Source organism: Ursus arctos, unplaced genomic scaffold, assembly GCF_023065955.2.
Source record: "Ursus arctos isolate Adak ecotype North America unplaced genomic scaffold, UrsArc2.0 scaffold_24, whole genome shotgun sequence".
Classification (NCBI taxonomy): domain Eukaryota; kingdom Metazoa; phylum Chordata; class Mammalia; order Carnivora; family Ursidae; genus Ursus; species Ursus arctos.
The window spans coordinates 20,089,091-20,111,123 of NW_026622919.1; the positions used below are offsets into that span (position 1 = coordinate 20,089,091).

Sequence of the window (22,033 nt, forward strand, 5' to 3'; positions counted from 1 at the left end):
GCTCGCAGGACAGCTCTTTGTAGTCGTCCTTACCCTCATACCCAGAATGTTCTAGGAGCTCAATAAACCTGCCGGATGGAGGATGAGAGAGTGGATAAAGACGAGCCATGGGGTTGAAAGAGGTAAGGAGGCACATTGCACTGAAAGCACCCAGAGAAGGGGTGTCCCCTAGGCTGATGGAGGGACCTGGGCCAGAGGAGCTCCTCAGAGCTGAGCTCTATGGCCGGTCCAAGGCCCCTGGGGTCCATATCCCAGACTTGCTGGGCCAGGAGCAGCCGCTGTCCCCAAGACCCAGGCCAAGGCTATTTAGGGGGCAGCCCCCTCTTTTTCTGAGCTTGTGTTGAAGAGGCTGGTGTGGTTTGAGGTTAGTGGTCCATGTGGAGCAGGGAACTGAGCTGGACCCTGGGCCCAGTGGGATCCTTTCACCCAGACCGCAGGAAGGACACTGAGAAGCTGGGCTCCACCCAACGACCTCTGTGGCCCTATTGGGAGTCCCAGGGAAGCCCGGAGGAAAGCCCAGGAGGGGCTGTGTAAGCCAACCCAGGAGCTTTCCTGAACTGGGAGGAGGTGGTCGCCTCAGTAGTGCCATCTGAGGGGTGGGACTTTCCATCCGGGACTCAGTTTTCTTCCCTGTCATCTGCAGGGGGTGGCCACTGGGGGCAGGACAGCTTTATCAGGGATGCTGGGTCCGTATTTCCCTTCCGGGTTGGCTAGGTGCCCCGCCCACCCCAGGCGCACACCCCTGCTTCCCAGGACTGTGGCTACAAGGGTCTGGCTAAGCTCTCTGTCATGATTGCCACTGAGCACACGAGAAGGCAAGAGATGCCAACACGGAGGGGGTGAAAATAGAGGGGAGAGGAGAGATGTGGCTAGCTCTTGACTCTTTACAGAGCTTCTTTTCATTCTTTATGTCATCTTGATAACAAGCCCATGAGTTGGCACCCTTGTGCCCATTTTATGCATCTGAAGACTGAGGACCAGTCTGGTGAAGGGGCCTGTCTATCGTGAGAGCGGGGATCCGTGTTCCAATGTGCTTTCCAAGACTGTGGTTGGCCTTCTGTCGATCAGCGCTGGGAATCTAGGGAAAGAAATGAGGCTCTCTTCTAAGTCCCAGTGCCTCAGAGCTGGTCGGGCTCCGGAGGCGAGCGTCTCCACACGGTCGGTGCTGCACAAGGGTGGCTCATTGCTGTGTCGCCTCCATGGCTCCCCGCTGCTTCGGTCACCTTGCTCCTCCCCTGCAGTAAAAGGTGCCTCCCTTTCCTTCAGGCTCCACCTGGTGGGAACGTCTGCCCCTCCCCGATGCGGTTGCCTGTCCCGTCTGGGTCCTGCAGGGGGCAGGCTCAGCCCAGGAAGCAGATCAGCTCCTCTTCGGCCACCTGCCCGGACCCACGGTGGAGGGACAGAGCCCCAGACCTGATCCTATCTGGGTCTGGTCTCGACATGAGGCCCTGGCCCGTCCCCAGGCTCGGGCTGGGCAGCTGGGCACTCTGGTGAACAGGCATGGCTGAGGCTAGAACTGTGGCCCCGAGACCCCTTGCGTGCCACTTAACTCTCTGTTTTGGGTGGCAACCTTTAAGGGTCCACAAAAGGCCCAGAGTGTGAGATGAAGGGTGCCTGGGGCTTTCTGGGAAGGGGACTCTCTACGGAAGCTTGAGGGAAGAGAAGGAAGGGGCATCACAGGAAGGCTGTGGTCAAGGACCTGTGACTACGCACAGTTCCATCTTTCCCATGTGGGCCGCTGGGGCCCTTCTTGTCCTCTGCCTGGGTCAGCACATCTCAGGGCTGCCCGGGGACCTGCCTCCTATTGGATGGTGTTCCCGGGGCTGTTAGTGGCTGGACTGGACCAGGGTATGTGGGTGGCATCCCTTTGAGCAGTTCCTCTGGGAGGTTCTGGAAGAGCTGAGCACGCATCAGCCTCCATCCTCCTGCAGGGGTTCAGAGGGATCAGGCTGGTGGGTGGGTGCTGAGACCCATACAGGCCCCCGTCGGGAGTGTGACTAGGGGGCAGTTGGCGAAGAGCTGGTATGCACTCTTCTGGCCCATTTTTATGAGCAGCCATAACGACTCTGTGGCTTCTTTCATCCAAGGATCTCGGACTAGTTTGGAAGCGGAATCCACAGTGTAAAGCCTAGTTAATTACAACCTGGAGCCCGGAGCCAGGTTTGCAGACACGCTGTCGTGAGGAGGAGACACTGAGACCAAGGGCACAGCGGGCCCTGTACATGCGGACGATGGCATCCAATTAAAGAGGGGTTTGCGAGGTTTGCTTTGTAGTTCAGTTAAGTGGTACCTGACTCCAAGGGACGCGGGACACCGAGGTTCCGCTTCTTTTCTCCAGTGGGCTTGGCCGCGCATCTCCCACAAACCACAGGTTCTCTCGGCACCTCGGGGAGAGCAGTGACAGCTCTGGCATTTTCCATAAAAGCTGGGTGGGGGGAGTTAGGGGCTGAGTGGATGTGAACAGGAGGCCCTGGACTCTTCCAGATGGGAGCCGTCAGCCGATGCAGCCGTCCAGGAAGAGCCGGCTGGTGAGGGACGCGGGCCCTGGGACGCAGGAGGCAGAGCCTGGCGAGAGAGAACCGGAGAGGTATGGCTGAAGATTGGGGTCAGGGTGGCTCTCTGGGCCTCCTCCAAGGCCACAGCCGTTTGGAGCAGAATCCCAAAGCCCTGGGCAATTGCCAACATTATACCTCAGGGGGAGAGAAAGTACCTTTGTATTCTGGGGGGAAATGAGAGTTCCGGGGGGTTCTAGAGCTGGTGCAGTGGGAGTTTCCAAGCCTCATCTGGGTGAGGTCCAGGCCCAGTGGGGACTCAGGGCCATACAAGGAGCAGCATGCTGGGAAGCCACATCCCCAGGACCCCCCTTTGAGCCTCCTGAGGAACCACAGCTCAGGCCCGTGGCCTACTCATCAGCTCTCCTGAGGCCACTGAGCATGGGCTCTGGGCCCTTCAGAGGGGCAGCCAGGGGAGTAGGGAAAGACCCCCTTTGCCACTTAGTGTGCGTCCAGACTATCCTGAGGCCGGTGAGGGCTGGCAACGGCAGGGGGTAGGTGGAGGGTTGGGATGCAGGCGGGGGGAGTGGAAATGAAAAGGGAGGGACTTGCCAAATCTTGCCTGAGAAGATCTGAGTCACCTTACTCGAGGCAGCTGCTCTGTGGGGGGAATGTCACTGAGGTGAGAGGACAACCCAGCAGGGTAAATCCGAGTCCTGCTCGCTGTTGCCCATGAGGGCAAAGATGGCGGCCCTGCCCCGTTCACTGGCAACTGCAGATAGACAATAGAATAATTTTCAGTACAAGCATGTCCCAGTATTGTCTGCAATTTTATTTGCTACATCGGGCCACCCTATCCTGAGCAGGTCTGGGAATAGCTCCGAGTCTCGTGTCCTCAAGGCCAAAGAAGTGAGACTTTTGTCTGATTCTTTGGACAAATCAAATTCGTGACTCAAAATGTCTTAACTGAAGTTTTACTTCCCCTCCCATAATGCTTCCCTCGACTCTGTGGACCTGTCACGGCAGGTCCGTCCCAGAACCCACAGCTGGCTGCAGATTGGGCGTGAGCGTTTGCTGTGGTTCTTAGACACAGAATATAGAGTAACCGTGCTTTTCGGGGAGGGGCCAGGCATCCCGGGTACTTTGTTGCTTGAATAAATGGGAAAAGCAGTTGCGTGGGGGAAGAAATAAAGATCCGTGTGGGTCTCCCCGGGTCTGCGTGGGTGGGGGTGCTGGGTAGGGTCTCAAGAGTTGAAGACTTAGGATCAGCATTTCCTTTATTTTACATTATTTTTGTTAAAAACACTTCTTTCAAGTTTTTATTTATTTCAGTAATCTCTACACCCAACGTGGGGCTCGAACTCACAACCCCAAGGTCAAGAGTCACATGCTCTTCTGACTGAGCCAGCCAGGAACTCCTGGGATTAGCATTTCTTAGATGCTTCTTATAGTGGGAAATTCTGCAGGACCTGTGTGTATGGGCATCAAAGATCAAAGCCCGGAAACTCAAGCCTAAGCCAGCAGGCCAGTCAGAGAGAGAGAGAGAGAGAGAGAGACATTGTGCTTCTGGAATGATCTTACTCCTGTTGGTGCCCATTGGTAGGTGACCTGGCTGCCCCGTGGCCCATTGTCTGCTTCCCCTGATGCCTTTGGGGCACCGTGTGGTGGTGATGACTGGCCTCTTTTAACCACAGCCCTGAGAAGCAGGAAAAGAGGGACCCTGATTTCTTCCTCGGACGCACGGTGACGGGCTATGCCTGGTCCCTTCTGTATTGAAGGGACTGATCCACTGGGAAGGAGACTCAGGCTTGATTTCTTGGGTTGTTGCCCACGGAGAACCTGGCTTTCACTTGGAAGCTCATCTGGGAACGGAAACTTCTTTTTACTAAAGAGGGACCCACAAACCCGGTGGTTGATTTTGAACTTGGTGGCATTCCAAGGTGGGCTTGGGGAAAGCCAGGGCGTTTTATGCTCCTGCAGCTGCATTTCCCCTTCTCCCCTCGCCCCTGAAGCTGGGGCCACGGTGGGCAGAGAGCATCCTGTCAGCTCTGTAGCCCTAAAACCAGCACTTCGTGCCAGCAGGAAGTGGGGGTTGCTTTGGAAGCTGCTAGAATAAGGGTCAGATGCCTAGTCTGGGGGGCCCCTGCTGCTCTGGACACAGTCCCAGCCACGGTCTTTCCTTGCACAGCTGGCCGGGCCAGTATCCCATGAAACCAGGGCGAGGGGTTTGTGCCCTTGAATACAGCACTTGACTGAGGCTCAGTCAAATGGGCTCTAAGAACAGTTTTGATTTCTTAAATCTATGACAGCAGTTCCTATTTATCAGGCATGTTTCCATTTACTTCTCAATCCTAAGAACGTGGTGCCTCTTGGGGAAATCCAAGGCTCAGAGTGACCGAGTGGCTTGAACCAAGGTCTGGCTGCGTTCAGGCCCAGCGCTCCCGCTGTCCAGCCTGACACTATCTGAGCCCCTCCTCTTGCAAAGCCACGTCCCGGCTCAGGGGACCGGAGACGTCATTTCAGCTTGGACATGCTGGGATGCCCGCTCAACATCCTGGTGACACTGCACCTCCGAATGGGGGGGAACAGCCCCGGGAGGTGGCTTAATGGGGCTTCTGCCGGTAAGGGCAGGCCCGGAAGAAGCCCGTGCCATAGCTCTGGTGGTGTGCCAGCATGGACGCAAAGGGTGACCTGAGGTCCAAGGGAGTTTGCAGAAGCAAAACAATAAGAAAAGAAACTCTATGTCATGAGGTTGACTGTCTGTCACTCCTCTTTATTCTTTTATTCTGTAGGTCAGTGGCAAAGGAGGGATGGTGGCTGTGGGGGACGGCGAATGAGTCACAGACATGTCCAGGTGACGCCTGGCCCCCTCCACAGGAAATGCCTCCCATGTCTGAGATGTCAAGCTGCCCAGATGGGGGCTCTGGGGCCTGGAGTGGACGAGGCTTACTCAGGGAGTTTGGGGCTGAGTTTGGCCTAGAGTCCAGGCCCCCGACCCTTAGCCCAGTGTATTTTAGATTAACGTTAGAAAGAACGATCTCGGAATAGGACTCTATTTTGAATAAAACCTGATGAGGGGGCACTCCTGGTCTCCTTAGCACTGAACAGGTGGGTTTTCTCCAGGGTTGGGCCACCACGGGGAGTGGGGTGGTCGGGTCCCTGGGCCTGTGCTGGGGGGTGAGCAGCTCTGTGAGTCCTGGCTTCTCTCCCCTGATGCACGTAGAGCTTCTGTTCCACGTGGGCCTCGCTTCATCCTGTGACGGTCCAGACTCCTGGGGGGAAGGAAGCCGAAGAATTCCTCCCACGAGGCCCCCTCCACGCTTGCCTCTGAGAGGTGGCCTTGCCGTTCACACCATGGAGAAAAGGCAGGGGACCAAGAGGGACCTCCTGATGTACGGTCCTCCTGATGTACGGGCTGGGGGTGATGGGAGCAGTGGACACCTGCCCTGAAAGACACCTAGCGTCGTCTTCAGACATGGATGGCACAGCCGAGGGGTTAAAAAAAACCAGAAAAAGAGAACATTAACTTCAGATGCCCAGCAGCCAGACATCCAGCAGCCAGACACCCCAGAACAGAGCCGCGCCAGGGCTCAGGGAGGGCCGCCCTGAGAACGAGCACACTGTGTCACCAGTGAGGTAAATTGAAGCCTGGGTGCCTTAAGCACGTGCCCGAGTGGGCCCCACAGGCACAGCCAGACTCGGCACTAGTTACCCTAGAAAGTAAAGGGGTGTGTTTATAGGTGGCCTGGTCAGAGCCCCCCATCCCTGTCCTGATGGCCCAGTGGTTCTCAAGTGGGGATGGTTTTGCCTCCCAGGGGACATTTGACCATGTCTGGAGACAGTTGGTTGTCATAACGGGGGGAAAGGGTTGCTATTGGGAAGCCCCCACCACAAAGAATTCCGTAGTCTACGATGTCAACAGTGCCGAGGTTGAGAAACCCGAGGCTGTGTCCGGAGAGCAGGGACGATGGGGCTGCTGGAAGGGCCTGCGGTCCCCGCTCTCGCTCCCAGCAGGGGCTGCTCTCAGGCATCCCGTCGAGGTGTCCCCTGTGATGGGCGAGGTGTGTGCATCACAGACAACCCTCCTGAGTAATTCCAGAGAGAAGCTTATAAAGCATTTTAAGAGGTTGCTAAATTACAACCCCAGAAGCACATAAAAGCTTCCATAAATGCCAGCCTTGCAAACCAAGTCTGTGTGGGAGAAGCGTGAGCAGGTTGCCTGAGCCTTGGGAAATCCCACTTCATGAGGCGGAAGAAGGAATTTCCCTATGGTGGCAAAGTCTCAGGCGCTCCTCCCAGCTTGCGTGACCCTCTGGCAGGGCTTCGGCTGCTTTTCTTGTTCCTTCCCTGTCCAAAGAGCCTGCATGAATCAGCTCGGGTCATCCGCATTGGCCCATCTCTCAGGGCCGGGGGCCGGGGGCCGAGTAGACTGCCCCAGGATCCTGATTCTACTCTCCTAGGTGCAGAGACCTGCGGGTCACAAAGGAAACTGCCCTCCAACGCAGCCCCTTTGAGGGCTCACAGCCCGATTCTCTGCTGGTCACAGCCATAAGCCATCAGCAAAGACTGGCCTCTGTAAGCAGTGTTTCCCTAGTGCACAAGGGCTTTCAAAAACACCTTTACTTCCATTCTGTTTGATTCTCCTCATATCTGTGTGAGGCAGGCAGGGTAGGCTGATGACCTCTGCTGTCCTGATGGGGACACGGAGGTATGCCAGAGAGTGACCTATACTCACGTCACAGGGCAGATTATCCACAGAGCCACCATTTGGACCTAGGTCTCTGGTCCCTAAATTCTGGGTGTCTGAACTTGCCCTTGGTTGTCTGAGAGAAGCGGAGGGGCAAGAGTGTAGGATTTGGGGTCTGAGAGCCCTGGTCTCAGTTCCAGTCTCTGTCACTCACTGCTGTTTCACCTTGAGCAAGCTCGTTTTTAGCCTTTCGGCATCTCTGTTTCCAGGTCGGTGAAATGGAGACAGATCGGCCACCTCCCGGGACTGCTGGGATGGACATGAATTGTAGCTCCCTTTTAACCATCCCAGGGGCCCAGGTGTCCGTGAGCACCTGTGAGCGCTGGGGAGGGGGATGGGGGTGACAAGTGGGGAGAGCAGGATGCTCAGGGGAGGGCACAGCAGAGACAGCAGGAACTAGATGTCATTTGCGAGGCCACTCCCGATTTATGGGATCTGGTGCAAAGACTTTGAAGAGGCAATAAAATTCATATTCTGCCAGGAAATGACAACAGACAAGAGTCCTGACTTAGCAAACAAAATTAAAAAAAAATTTTTTTTATAAGGTAAGAAATTCTGGATGGGTAGCAAAAATCACATTCTAATGAGATTAGCTTTCTGGAAGAGGAATAGGCTTTCCCAAGTGTAACAGGCCAACACCCCATGGAGAGTGTATATAAATACTCCGGAGGGGCCTTGAGAGCCTAGAACCTGAGCTCCTTGCTCAACCGCAGCCTGCTTCTGCTAGGATCATGGCCACCCAGCTCTGCTCCCCTGTCTTCTCCTCTGGGTCTGTCAAGGGCCTGTGCGGCCTGGCAGGTGGACTCTCTCGGGTATCCTCCGTCCGCTCCGTGGGCTCCTGCAGGGTGCCCAGTCTTGCTGGGTCTGCCTCCTCCGTCAGGCTGGGCCTGTCCACCTTTGGGAGCTGCTTCCCCGGCTCCTACCTGTCCGCTGGGTGCCACCCTTCTGGCTTTGTCGGGAGTGGGGGCTGGTTCTGCGAGGGCTCCTTCAATGGCAGCGAGAAGGAGACCATGCAGTTCCTGAACGACCGCCTGGCCAGCTACCTGGAGAAGGTGCGCCAGCTGGAGCGCGAGAACGCGGAGCTGGAGAGCCGCATCCGGGAGTGGTGCGAGTCTCAGATCCCGTACATCTGTCCAGACTACCAGTCCTATTTCAAGACCATCGAGGAGCTCCAGCAGAAGGTAACGGGGACCTGGCCCCTCTCCAGCATCCCCGGCCCTGGGTGTGTGTGTGTGGGGGGGGGGGGGTTGTCACAACCCAAGGGACTAGCCACCGACGGTAGCTCTTGGGGAATTCTCTGTCCAGGGACAGCTCTTCTGTCTGGGGTCCTGGTTTCCTGGGGGGCCCAGATCTCTGTGTGAGTCTTTCGCTTGTGTATAACTGTACCAGCCATCCCGCCCCTCCCCTCGCCATCTCGGCTACAGGAAGGGCCATAATGTATATTCAGCCCCTGCTGGATGCAGGTGCCACGCCTGACGCTTTGTAGCCATTGGACTATTTATTCCTCATCTTGGAGAGATGGGTATTACTGGACCCATTTAGCAGATACAGAAGTTAAATACCAGGGAGGTTCAGCTCCTTGCCCAATATTGCACAGCCTCTGAGTGTTAGATGCAGAATCTGAATCCAGGTTGCCTGGTTCTTTCCACCTTACCCTGAGGCGTCCCACTGTGCCCCTTTGGGGCCTACTTCTAGGCATGCCCCTCCTGGACTGATGCTCCCTCCACACCAGGGCTCAGGACTCAGGGCCGGGGGTGCTGAGGGTACTGGGGGTACTTGGAAGCATGGCCTCTATGAGTTGGGTGATCCCCGCCCAGCCACCCCCTCACTGCTGGGCCTTTCCTAGCTCATGGGATGCCCCTTGTTCCTCAGATCCTGCTGACCAAGGCTGAGAATGCCAGGCTAGTCCTGCAAATTGACAATGCCAAGCTTGCTGCTGATGACTTCCGGACCAAGTGAGTGGCCTCATCGGGGAAGTTCTGCTGTGCTTGCCCTCGCCTCTCTCCCTGGCCTTGGGAGCTGGTGAGCTGGGAGGAAGGCCAGATGGAACCATAAGTGGGAATACAGCACAGGCCCTGGATCCCGTCTGGGTCTGAGGAAAGGCTCACCATGCTGCTGACCCCAAATCAGCCCCTGCAGCCGATGGAGGGCAGCCGGTGCCCGGCTCCTTCCCTGCCCCCTGCTGGTGCCCGGCTCCTGCCCTGCCGACTCAGCAGGGCTGTGTGTGTGCAGGTACGAGACGGAGCTGGGCTTGCGGCAGCTGGTGGAGTCAGACATCAACGGCCTGCGCCGGATCCTGGACGAGCTGACCCTGTGCAAGGCCGACCTGGAGGCCCAGGTGGAGTCCCTGAAGGAGGAGCTGCTGTGCCTCAAGAGGAACCACGAGGAGGTGAGGCTGGTGCCATGCAATCTCCCAGTGTTTCCCATCAGCAGGGACCCCCTGGTGGCCCTTGCGCACAACGGCGAGACCACGGCTCCCACAGGAACATTTGCTGATGGCGTACTGTATGCCAGGAGCTATCTGAAACACTTTGCATTTTGTTCTCACTTCGTTTCATCCTCACAATCGTCCCATTTTACAGATGAGAAAAATGAGGCACAGAGAAGTGAAGTCACTTGCCTAAGGTCACACAGATCCCACACTCCTGCCCATGACACTAAATCTCCCTCGGGACGCTAGTGTCCGATCACATGTATTCTATTCTGACGTTTGCATCATCTCCTTTTACCCCCCTGAATCCCCAGAGGAGGTAGGTGCATGTCCATGAGAGGGACCGAGGCTCAGAGAAGTTAAGATCCTGTCTGAGGTTACACAGCCAGCCCCCGAGGGAGGAGGATTTGAACCCAGCCACCGAACCCTCAATCCGGCATCCTTTCCACAACCTTACGCCATCGCGCCTCCTCTCTGCAGGAAGTCAACGCACCCCGTTGCCAGCTCGGGGACCGACTGAATGTGGAGGTGGACGCCGCCCCCCCGGTGGATCTCAACAAGATTCTGGATGACATGAGATGCCAGTATGAGGCCCTGGTGGAGAATAACCGTAGAGACGTGGAGGCCTGGTTCAAAACCCAGGTGGGGCTGGGGCTGCTCGGGACCACAGGCTCCTGGGGCAGGGGTTCTCCTTGAAAGAAGGAGCTTCGCTCCGTCTGACCGTGCTCTGGGCCCTCTTGTGTTTCAGACCGAGGAGCTGAACCAGCAGGTGGTGTCCAGCTCGGAGCAGCTGCAGACCTGCCAGGCGGAGATCATTGAGCTGAGACGCACGGTCAATGCCCTGGAGATCGAGCTGCAGGCCCAGCACAGCATGGTGAGTGGCCTCTGCCCGAGGGACCGGCCACAGCCCCTGGCAAGCCCTGATCCACCGGCCTCGGCAGGGGGCTTATCCTGGGGCGTGATCACGCGGGAAACACAGATACCTAGGGCTACGGGACTCTGGGTGGGACTCCTTCCCACGAGCAGCTCTTCCTCTTTCCCCTTCCAGAGGAATTCCCTGGAATCCACCCTGGCGGAGACCGAGGCACGCTACGGCTCCCAGCTGGCCCAGATGCAGTGCCTGATCGGCAACGTGGAGTCCCAGCTGGCCGAGATCAGGTGTGACCTGGAGCGGCAGAACCAGGAGTACCAGGTGCTGCTGGACGTCAAGGCCCGGCTGGAGTCAGAGATCGCCACTTACCGCCGCCTGCTGGAGGGCGAGGACTGCAAGTGAGTGGCTGTGGGCCCCGGGGAGCCAGGTGTGGGGGCAGGGCTCCCTGGACCAGCTCTCGGGGCCTCGGAGGGGGTGTCAGTCCTTGCAGAGGTGATCGCGCAGATGACAAGGATCGATCCAAAGCCATTCTCTAGAGATCCCCTCTCGTCCCAGCCATCACCGGGGGACAAGATGCCCCCCCACTCCAGCCCATCCCTACAGCTCTTCTCCAACCATCGTGCTTGACTGGGGCTTCCTCGTCTTCCTCCCTGCAGCCCTTGGGGGTTTCAGAGGCACTGAAGCCATTCGTTGTTGTCACCCACTATAATCACTCTATCCCCTAAATCCATTTAACGGGAGTCTCAGTCCCATGCCCTGGTGCCAAATGCACTCTGATCTGATTTCATTTCCTTAGGCTGCCTGCCCACCCTTGTGCCACAGAATGCAAGCCGTCTATTAGGGGACCTTACGTCTCGACTGGGCCCTGTACTCCAGCTGCACCCTGTGGCCCGGCTCCCCAGATCAGCACCCAGATCCGCACCATCACGGAGGAGATCAGAGATGGGAAAGTCATTTCCTCCAGGGAGCACCTGCAGGCCTGCCCGCTCTAGCCAGCCCACTGGAAGGACACGCCTATGGCTCCCGGCTCTAGACAACCCGCCACTCCCTAGAGGGGCTCCCCGCTCAGCAGATTTTTTTCTACCAAAATACTTCTTATATTGAGTTTCTGGACTTAACTGCTTTTATGCTATGCAAAACTAGGTTCCCCTGAAATATATCCAATAAAGTGTGTTCTCTTGGCATTGCAAACTTGACTCTGTCTATTCTCATGAGGTTAGTTAATGGGGATATTTGATCAAGGGTCACAGTAAAGTTTTGGGTTTTGGTTTCAGGTCTGTCTTCTCTGGGTCTGAGTGGTAGGAAGTGATAGGATGATTAAAATATTTAAAAATGGGGATACCTCAGGGCCTGGCCCACAAGGACAGATGGGCATGGCCATTACCCACAGGCTTGGCCCTGTCCATAGCTACCTACCTGGGGCGGCCCCACAAGGGGCAAAGGCTCCCGAGCCAGCCTTCCTCAGTTGCCCTGCCTGGATCTGGGGGTTCTCTCCCCTTCCCTTCAGCTTCGCCTCCTTTGTCCAATTCCACCACCCTGCTGGCTCACCCCCAGGCCTGACACCGGTGACAGTTGAGGAGAGGGGTTTCCAGGACCAACCAGCCTGGGCAGACCACCTCAGGGAGGCTATCTGGGCGATGAAGGCAGGAGGCTAGGTGACTCCCTGTCCCCAGCGCCGGGTACAGGGCTGAAGTGAAGGGTGGCAGGGACAACGGCGTGTGGGGGGGTCAGACATGGAGCAGGGAGAGGGAAGCTCACTGTGGGGCCGAGGTCAGAGTGCCCCGAATTCTACTGGCTGAGTCATGACCTTCTGGGCGTCCAGCCTATCAGTGCCGGGCCCCGGACACCCCTCCGAACAGAGAAGCATGGCCTGTGAGAAGTCTGAGGGCCCCATGCCTTCTTTGTCCCCCTGATTTATTCTTCAGTGGAGAACACAGGCCCAGAGAGGACCGCAGCTTTCTGCAGGCCACACAGCAGTGAGCGGCAGAGAAGAGGCCATTGTCTGGCCATTCTGACTCCGACGCCAGTGCTCTTCCCAGCACGCAGTGTCTCCCCCCTGCCCCCCAACCTGAATCATTACTCCCTGCTGGACAGAGTCAGGGGGCCAGCCCTGCCCTGCCCTGCTTCTCTCTGTGCTCCACACTCCTGCTCTGGGGCCTGAGGCCCGCCTCTCCCCATTCTGGCCTGGTTAAGGAAGCCCCCCTCTTCTCAACCTCGCACCCACCCTTCACTGAGTTCGGCTTGAATCACTCACTGCTGAGCAGACAAGAACTTAGCACTGCTGGGGGCCAGGCCCACACTGGCGCAGTGAGTGGCAGGCTTAGGACGCCCTCACAAGCCTTTTGACGCCCATGTCATTGCTCTTTTCTTGACAGTAAGAGAGAGATGATATAAAACATTACATTTTATCAAATTTCCCCAGAGTGAACATAATCCTTTCTTTCGAGGTGGTTCTGATCTTGTTTATATTTTGCTGAGCTGCTCTCTGGCTCACTGACACACACTCAGATCAATTAGTCAACAGATGTGGACTGAACACCCCATGCACAAAAAACCCAGTGCTAACGCAGGGGCATGTCTAGGGAGAAGTGGGGGTGCCGGGGAAGCAGCTGGACCCAATGTGGGATCACAGGCCCTGACCTCCAGAAGCTGACGGCCTAGTGGGGGAGATGACTGCCCACGCTGGCACCCGGCACAGGCATGGCAGGTGTGGGTGTGGGCCAGGCTCTCGGGTCCTGAGGATAGGGAGAGATCATTGAGAGCTGGGGATTTCGGGGAGTCTGGAATTTATGGGGGCCTTGAAGGATGGGCACAGCAGGAAGGAGGAGGGCAAAGGATATTTTACAGCACGGCCAAGAGGACCCACGGCATGTTCGGGGGACAGTGCAGACCCCATCTCAGCAGAGTGCACAGGTCCTGGAGGGAAAGTTCAGAGCCAGGAGGGCAAAGCAGAGCTGGAGCAGGGGTAGGCTCCAGAAACATTCCAAGCCTCAGTCTACTCATCTGCTAAATGGGGCTGTTGGCAATGCTAGTCTCAGGAGATTGTTGTGAGCAGTGAGTGAGAGAATGCCTGGAGACAGCTCGGCACGGGGCCTGGCCGTCCTAAGCACTTCGTGACTGATGGCTGGTACCATGAGCCTTGTCATTAACTGGGCTGTGTCGGGGAGACAAACCCGTTCTGGGTAGCACAGGTGTGGAGCCCTGCCTAGGAACCCATGTGACCCCCAGGGCTGTATAAACAGCATGAGGCTTCCCAGGCCCTGGCTGCTGTGGCTTTTCCGGGTCCTGTGGATCCAGGGTAGCCCTCATTGAGCCCAGAGCACGGGACGCTGTGACTTAGCAGGGCTTGGGTGGAGCCCCGTGCTCACAGGGATGGGAGCCATGAACACCAAAGGAGGCTCATCTCGGCTCTCAGCTCAGCTGTGTCCTTTGCACTGGAGCATGGATTTCCAGGGAGGAGAAGGTGAGACAGCCAATGGGCCCTGGCTCTGTGTTGGGCGGGTGCCGGTCACACCAGGCTCCTGGGTGTGGGAAGGGCACGGTGACTCATGAGAGTTCTAGAGCTGAGGGCCCTCAAACACAGGCACCTGGCCTGGGCGATGGTGGCCCAGGTGCTCAGAGTCCATCTACACTCCCCGGTGACAGCTGCTTAGCACCGTCACCTGGAGTACAGCAAGACTCCGCCCACGTGGGGACTGGTAACCATAGTGGTTGCCGTTCCTGTGCACTCACCATGAGCAGTTGCTGTTCTAGATGTTTCCTCAGCTCTGAGGTGGGGTGACAAGCCCGGGCTCACAGGGCAACATGAGGGTGAAGTGAGACCATGCCGAGCACCGGGAAGGCTGCTGGCGCTCAGCTCACAGCCGTTCTCCTGACAGGAAGGTAAAACCTGTCCCTAAAAGAGTAAGCAGGACCCTAAACCGAGGGCAGGCTGGAAGGCAAGTCACACGGGGCTCCACCTGACGAGGCCCCATGTGCAGTGCCACCTGCCCTCTGGCTCAGCTCTTGGCCCCTCTCCCCGGCCTCACTCGCTTGGCACATTGGGTTTTCTGGAAAAATAACCCACCCTTGTCAAGCTTTCTGGACATCAGCCCGGATAACTCCTGTAGCAGAGATGAAACTCGAATTTCACACCGTGTCTTCTGAGGAGGCCTGTGATTGTGCCCCCGGGCTCCGCCTCAGCCCCCGGGGCAGCTGGCAGGGAAGGCCACTCCACTTCTCAACCAGGGCCAGGGGAGACGTATCTTCCTACACATGGTATGTGTCACCACGGGCAGGTGCTCAGTTAGCCGACCTCTAGTCGTTTTGGCTGATGTTGGGGCTACACAACCAGCCAGATTTCCTGGTGAGGGAGGGAGTAGGGGGGAGTCTGTCCACCAGGGCTCTGCTCTGTGTGGGGCGACCAGCTTTCCCATTTTGTGTGGGACGGAGGGGTTCCCAGGATTAGGGGGCTTTCGGCACAAAAACCAGAACAGTCCTGTGGAAACTGGGATAGCTGGTCCCTGTGGCCTTATTTTCAGGACCATTCTAGAACCTTCTGTGTCTCCTTGGGCATGAGGTCTCTGCTTCCTGCAGCAACCAGGCTTGCTCTTTCATCGCCCAGGGACCAACCCAGAGGCCTCCTCTACTCCCCTGGGCCCATAAAAGGAGATAATGCTAGAGAAAGTCAAGACCATGGCTGTGGGTTCCCACACCTCCTAAAGCGGAGGCTGAGGTCTGGGCTTGGATGACAGGCCCCTTTGAAGAACTGACGGATACTTGGTCTTCTCGGCAACATGGGGCGGAGGAGACGTCTCGACATAGCCGTCAGTTCAACGGGGCTCCCGTTTTACGAGGCCGGGAAATGTTCATGGGAAGCTAAATAACAGGGTAATGAGGGGTTCTTATAGAAAGTGGTATTAACTTTAATGAGGAGAAAACCCTTTGTAAAGGCCAACGCCCACTGGAGCAGAGATATAAACCGGGGGTGAAGAGCTGCTTCTCCGAATCGGGGGGCACCTGGCCTCGAGGACCTATCACTTGTGTCTGGGCTGCCGAGGCCATGGCTTCCAAGTGCCTCAAGACCAGCTTCTCTTCGGCGTCTCTCAAGGGCCTGGGAGGGGCTGGCAGGGGCTCTACTCGTGTGTCCGCGATGTACTCCAGCAGCTCTTGCAAGCTCCCGAGCCTCTCCCGCGGGTCCCGGAGTTTCTCTGCGTGCTCCGTCGGGCTGGGCAGGAGCAGCTGCAGGACGGCCAGCTGCCTCCCTGCTCTCTGCCTCCCATCTGGAGGCTTTGCCACCAGCTACAGCCTGGGTGGGGGCTGGTTTGGGGAGGGCATCCTCACTGGCAGCGAGAAGGAGACCATGCAGTCCCTGAACGACCGTCTGGCCAGCTACCTGGAGAAGGTGCGCCAGCTGGAGCAGGAGAACGCCAGCCTGGAGAGCCGCATCCGGGAGTGGTGCCAGCAGCAGGTGCCCTACCTGTGCCCCGACTACCAGTCCTACTTCCGGACCATCGAGGAGCTCCAGAAGAAGGTAGGAGGTTCAGAGCGTCTCTGGCTGCCCAGGAGTCTGATGCCACGAGCGCTGGTCTGGAAGCTAGAACACCTGGGCTGGTAGCCCTGCTCCCATGGGCACTGCAGAGGTCACAGGGCGTGTTCACATCTGTGGCCTCATCTGCTCCTCCTAGTCATGGGATGAGGGAGGTGTCATTAGCCCATTCTACAGATGAGAGCACCGAAGCTCAGGCTGGTTGAATGACTTATTCTAGGTGGTCCAGCCGGCAGCTGGGGGAGCCGGAGCTTGGACATAGGCTCTATGAACTAATTGGCTGTGTAGCCTTTGCTGGCATGGTCTATCTCTATGAGTTTTACTGTCTTCATTTTTTTTTTAAGGTGAGGGGATTGGACTTGATTTGTTTGGTGCAGATCAGGTTTTCTATAAAGAACTCAGGGAAGGAAAAGCCCATCAGGAATTTCCTTCTTGCCCAGCCCAGATCCCCTGAGGGTACTTGCTGGCTCCTGGGAGGGACCATTTGTGACCAAGGAATCACAGAGTACGCTGTTGTTCATGACCTGCCTTGAGCCCCCAGTGGCCTGGGAGATAGGAAGATAGAGTTGGCCACCATGCCAGTCTTTGCTGTAGCATTTCCACATCTCCCCCAGTCTGTGCCAGGTTATGGGTCCCAGGGGCACTGCACTGGGAAGGGCTGTAGGAGCTTCTTTGTCTGATCCCTACTGCATGCCTGTAAGCCTTCACAGAGCCTCAGAAGCCAGGAATCCAGGGACGGCTGACTCCCTCCCTCTGGAGGTGGCCCTCACCGGCTTTGGGGAGCTCCAGCCAGCAGATAGTCCCACATTTCACAGATGTCATTTCTTTATTTCCCCAGACCCTGTGCACCAAGGCAGAGAACGCCAGGCTGGTGGTGCAGATCGACAACGCCAAGCTGGCCGCCGACGACTTCAGAACCAAGTGAGTGTCTTGCTTGCTTCTTGGATGGGGGCTGGTAGAGTGGACGTTGGTGATGCCAGGACGCAGGGTTTTGGCTGCACTAAGTCACTGAGGCATTAAGGTGGGACACACAGAACCAGGACAGCCTGGGGTGGGATGTGACTTGGACACAAAAAGGAAATGGAGCTTCAGGCATCCTGTTATGCTCCTGCCAGGTACGAGACAGAGCTGTCCATGCGGCAGCTGGTGGAGTCGGACATGAACGGCCTGCGTAGGATCCTGGATGATCTGACCCTGTGCAAGTCCGACCTGGAGGCCCAGGTGGAGTCCCTGAAGGAGGAGCTGCTGTGCCTCAAGAAGAACCATGAGGAGGTGAGCACAGGGGAGGAGGTGAGCAGGTGAGCATGGGAAGGAGGCAAATATGGGGAAGGAGGTGAACATGGGGAAGGAGGTGAGCATGAGGAAGAAGGTGAGAATGGGGAAGAAGGTGAGCATGGGGGAACAGGTGGATATGGGAAAGAAGGTGAGCATGGGGAAGAAGGTGGACATGGAGGAGCAGGTGGGCATGGGGAAGAAGGTGAGCATGGGGGAGCAGGTGAGCATGGGGAAGGAGGTGAGCATGGGGAAGAAGGTGAGCATGGGGGAACGGGTGGATATAGGGAAGAAGGTGAGCATGGGGAAGAGAGTGGACATAGGGGAGCAGGTGGGCATGGGAAAGAAGGTGAGCATGGGGAAGAAGGTGGGCATGGGGGAGCAGGTGAGCATGGGGAAGGAGGTGAGCATGCGGAAGAAGGTGAGCATGGGGGAACGGGTGGATATAGGGAAGAAGGTGAGCATGGGGAAGAGAGTGGACATGGGGGAGCAGGTGGGCATGGGGAAGAAGGTGAGCATGGGGAAGAAGGTGGGCATGGGGGAGCAGGTGGGCATAGGGGAGGAGGGGAGGGAGGCAGCCAGCCGGGACAGTTCGTGCTGACCCTTTACTGTGCCACAGGAAGTCAACTCGCTGCGCTGCCAGCTTGGTGACCGGCTCAATGTTGAGGTGGACGCTGCCCCGCCTGTTGACCTGAACCGTGTCCTGGATGAGATGAGGTGCCAGTATGAGACCCTGGTGGAGAATAACCGCAGGGATGCTGAAGAATGGTTCAACACTCAGGTAGGTACCCGGAAAGAGTCAGTGCAACAGAAACACAGGGTGGGTCAGACAGAATTGACCTTGGGGCTCCGAATCAGGAAACTGAGTTTGAGCCTCAGCTCTGTTTTGACCTTGCTGTGCACCTTGGGCAGGTTGCTGTCCTCTAAACAATGATGTCCTCAAGGATGAAATGAATGCATTGGACTGGGTGTCCTGGAAGGTCCTTCTTGGCTCATGATTCTGTGAAGCCTCTGTAGACCTCTGAAGCTGAATCCTGACGTTCCTGACCAGGTCCTGTGTGTGTATGTTTCAGACGGAGGAGCTGAACCAGCAGGTGGTGTCCAGCTCGGAGCAGCTGCAGACCTGCCAGGCGGAGATCATAGAGCTGAGACGCACGGTCAACGCCCTGGAGATCGAGCTGCAGGCCCAGCAGAGCATGGTGAGCCCGAGGCCTGAGCAGGCCTGCTGGGGGACCAAACCCCGCAGCACATGAACCCCTGGGCCTCCATGCTCTGACCACACAGGCAGGCTCCAGGGGTTCAAGTTCTTGAGCACCAGGGATTTTCTGCGTAGGGTAGAATGAGGTCCCAGCCCCCATTCCCAAACATCCTAGTGGTGAAAGACAGGAGACCTATAGCAACCGACATGTTCCGGCAGCAGCTCCTGGACTTGTGTAAGGAGACTCCTTTTGAGTAATTACCTGAGTAATTATCACTTCCTCAGAGATATCATTAATAGGGGAGATACTCTCTAGATCAGGGAGGCTGCAGGGGCTAAATGGCTGTCTCAAATGAGAGGTCCAATTGTGGTTCATCCTGGTTCACAGTGATTCTCTGAGCTTCTGTTCTCAGATTCTGAGGACTCACTGAGACCCAGATGGCTCAGGGCATCTTCTCTGACTTCCCGTCTTTGTCTTTCGCCCCCCAGAGAGATGCTTTGGAATCCACCCTGGCGGAGACCGAGGGGCGCTACGGCTCCCAGCTGGCCCAGATGCAGTGCCTGATCGGCAACGTGGAGTCCCAGCTGGCCGAGATCAGGAGCGACCTGGAGCGGCAGAACCAGGAGTACCAGGTGCTGCTGGACGTGCGGGCCCGGCTGGAGTGCGAGATCAACACGTACCGGGGCCTGCTGGAGAGCGAGGAGGGCAAGTGAGTGTCACTGATGCTCCCTTGTCTTCCCGATAGTCTGCAAAATTCTGGGGAGACCGCATGGTGCCTGGGAAGAGCCCAGCATTTAGAGTCAGGAGCCCTGGGTTTGAGTTCTGGGCTTATTACAAATTCATCACGCGACCCCAGCAAGTCCTTTTTGGGCCTCTGTTTTCCCATTGGTAAGACAAGGGGGCAGGACTGGGTGACTTTTAAGGTGCTCTGAGTTACTGCAAACAGCAATTGGAAAATCACGGTAATCTGAACTTTCCCTTTTTCTTAGGCTGCCCTGTAACCCGTGTGCCCCTGACCACTCGCCCGCCAAGTCGTGCCTCCCCTGCCTTCCTGCGGTTTCCTGCGGTCCCGGTGCGGTCCGCACCACCTGCAGCCCCCGCCCTATCTGTGTGCCCTGCCCGGGGGGCCGGTTCTGAGCATGACTGGCTCAGAAAGCCCAGGCCATTGTCTGCAGGACCTGGACTTGGCCTCTATTGAACCCTAACCCTAAAGCCCAATCCCCTCTCTCTGTGCAGAGCCCGGGGCGCCAGGGCCTGGCTCTGAGAGGGCTCCCTGCACATATACCCCTCTAAGTCTCTCCAAGCCTGTCACTAAGGCTGGCCACCCCTGAAAGCCTCAACTCCTCATCATTTCAATGGGTGCCGGCCAGGCTCTCTGTTCTCAGGCTGCCTCCTGGGTCAGGATTTCCTTCTGGGTGCTGTTTTAGTGGGTTCTGGAATGCAGTAGAGGGCTTCTGTGGGCAGAATAATAAAGTGCACTAGCTTTGGCTCTTGATGCCTAATGGCACTGTTCTGGTGTCCCTGTTGTGCGTCTCTGCTGGGGGGAGAGGGGTGACTCCTGGGCAGATGGATAGGGATGTTTGACCGCGTGTGACCCGGGGGATGACGGGATCCCTGTGGCTCTGTTTGGGGTGACTAAGGGCCTCCAGTAGGGCTTTTGGCTCAGCGGCTCAGCTTTCGTGATGAAGACACTTCTCCAAGATTCCCATGTGGTGACCCATATGACCAAACCTCTCCTACTTCCCTCCTTAGTCTACATGGCCACCCTGGGATCCCAGAGGAGGGCGGATAAAGCCGAGGCCAGTACAAAGTGAAGCATTTTAGGCTGCTATTCATTTCATGCCTGTGGTTCTCGTGACATCCCACACCAGGGTATTTTCATTTCACTCCTCCCACCGCGATACTTTCACACAGCCCTCCAGCTCGGCAGATCCCCCAAAACCCGCACCCCCGCAGGTGCGACAGTGAGACTGCCATTGTGACCACACACAACTCAGAGATTCTTGTCCATGGAGACTCCTCGTGTTCTGTGTGCCTTTGGCCTCTGATGCTGCACGCAGTGCCTTTCGGTACCAGGGCATTTCCCCAGGGAAGTGGGAGCTCCCAGCATTTTGGCCCAAAGCACACAAGGCGGAGATTGGACTGTGGAAAGACAGGTGACCAAGGGTCCTGAGACCCTCACCCCCCTCTTAAGAGGGCCTGGTATCATTCACCCTGATTCGACTTTAGAGTCGTCCGCTTCCTGACCCCCCACAAAGGAGAACCTGGGGCTTTGGTGTCTCCCAGCCCCCTTGCTCCAGGCATCCTCCACGGCCTCGGCTTTGGTCTTCCTGGAACACCTTGGTTGGTTTGGTGGAGGCTCAGCCACCCGAAGGGGATGACGGTCTCATGATCACTTCATTCAACGAAAGTCCGTCCAGTGCCTCCCTGGGCGAGACAGTGTGTCAGCTGCCAGGAGCAGGACCAACCCTTGTCAGAGGGAGGCCTTGTGGTGGGAAAGGAAGGGCACCCACTCCCTGCCTCAGTGGGAGGAGGAGGCCTGCTGAAGGGGCCGTGGCGTTAGTAGTGTGATGAAGACGGGCTCCAAACATGGAGTCAGACCCACCTGGGTTCAAATCCCATCCCCAGCACTTACTGCCCGTGGGAACTTTAGCAGGGGGTGGCCCCTTGCTGAATCTCAGTTTCCTCATCAGTAAAACAGGCCAGGACACTAAACACACTCCGAGGTCCATACTGCCTCCCGAACATATGCTGGGCCTTTGAAAATGGCTCCGTATTATTGACCATCTACCCTAGCTGGAGGCCTGGATTGCTCTGAGGCTGGGCGTCTGCCCTTTCCCTGCCCAGAGTTTCATTCCTGAGCTTTCCTTCCAGGCAGCAACGCCTAGCAGCCAAAGCAGAGATGCCGTTCTGCGGCTTACTATTGTTTCTGACTCGGAGGAAAGTCGGGCGCAGTCCGCAAACCGCGCAAGGCTGCTCCCTTGAGCACATGGCTCCAGTTAACGCCACGTCCCATCAGCCACACTTCTTCTTTATGACATCCTTTGTGGTCCAAACCCCTTCCAAACCCATCCTCCTTCCCTCCAGGATGCAGCGAACCAGATCCTGCAGAGCCCTGCCTCTTATTATTTACGTCGTCCGCTTGAGCTCTTTGAGTATAATGCTGTTTCCATTAAGTCAGAGATTCTCAACCTTGGCTGCATAGTGGAATGACCTAGAGGGCAGTCAGGTCACTGGTCTGACCCCCAGCAAACCCGACTTAGTTGGTCTGGGATATGGCCTGCTGTTGGGGTTTTAAAAAGCACCCCAATGATTCCCGCGTGCAGCTCCTTCGTTGGGGGGAGGGCCTTCTGGCACGGAGCTGGGGACTCCGGCAGCTCTGACGTCACCCTCAGTGCTAGCAGATCCCTGACCGGTGCTTTCGATTATCCCGCAGCTCTGGCTTTTTTCTCTCCTTTAATTTCAAGCATCTGAGCTGTACTTTAAATTTCAGT

The 22,033-nt window shown here is 57.0% G+C and overlaps 2 protein-coding genes across 2 annotated transcripts; both read left to right on the forward strand.

Moving 5' to 3' along the window:
• Positions 1-7,635: 7,635 nt before the first annotated feature.
• Positions 7,636-11,680, forward strand: KRT36 (keratin 36). The gene is made up of 7 exons (XM_026512277.4): positions 7,636-8,420; positions 9,112-9,194; positions 9,472-9,628; positions 10,151-10,312; positions 10,419-10,544; positions 10,719-10,939; positions 11,338-11,680. The coding sequence occupies exons 1-7, from the start codon at positions 7,971-7,973 to the stop codon at positions 11,531-11,533; spliced, it is 1,395 nt and encodes a 464-aa protein (XP_026368062.2). The 5' UTR covers positions 7,636-7,970; the 3' UTR covers positions 11,534-11,680.
• A 3,835-nt stretch (positions 11,681-15,515) lies between these two features.
• Positions 15,516-20,101, forward strand: KRT35 (keratin 35). The gene is given in 8 exon segments (XM_026512859.4): positions 15,516-16,053; positions 16,907-16,989; positions 17,184-17,340; positions 17,960-18,121; positions 18,414-18,539; positions 19,028-19,248; positions 19,529-19,587; positions 19,590-20,101. Coding segments are annotated over 8 exon segments (1,434 nt in total). The 5' UTR covers positions 15,516-15,582; the 3' UTR covers positions 19,745-20,101.
• The last annotated feature ends 1,932 nt before the right edge of the window (positions 20,102-22,033 follow it).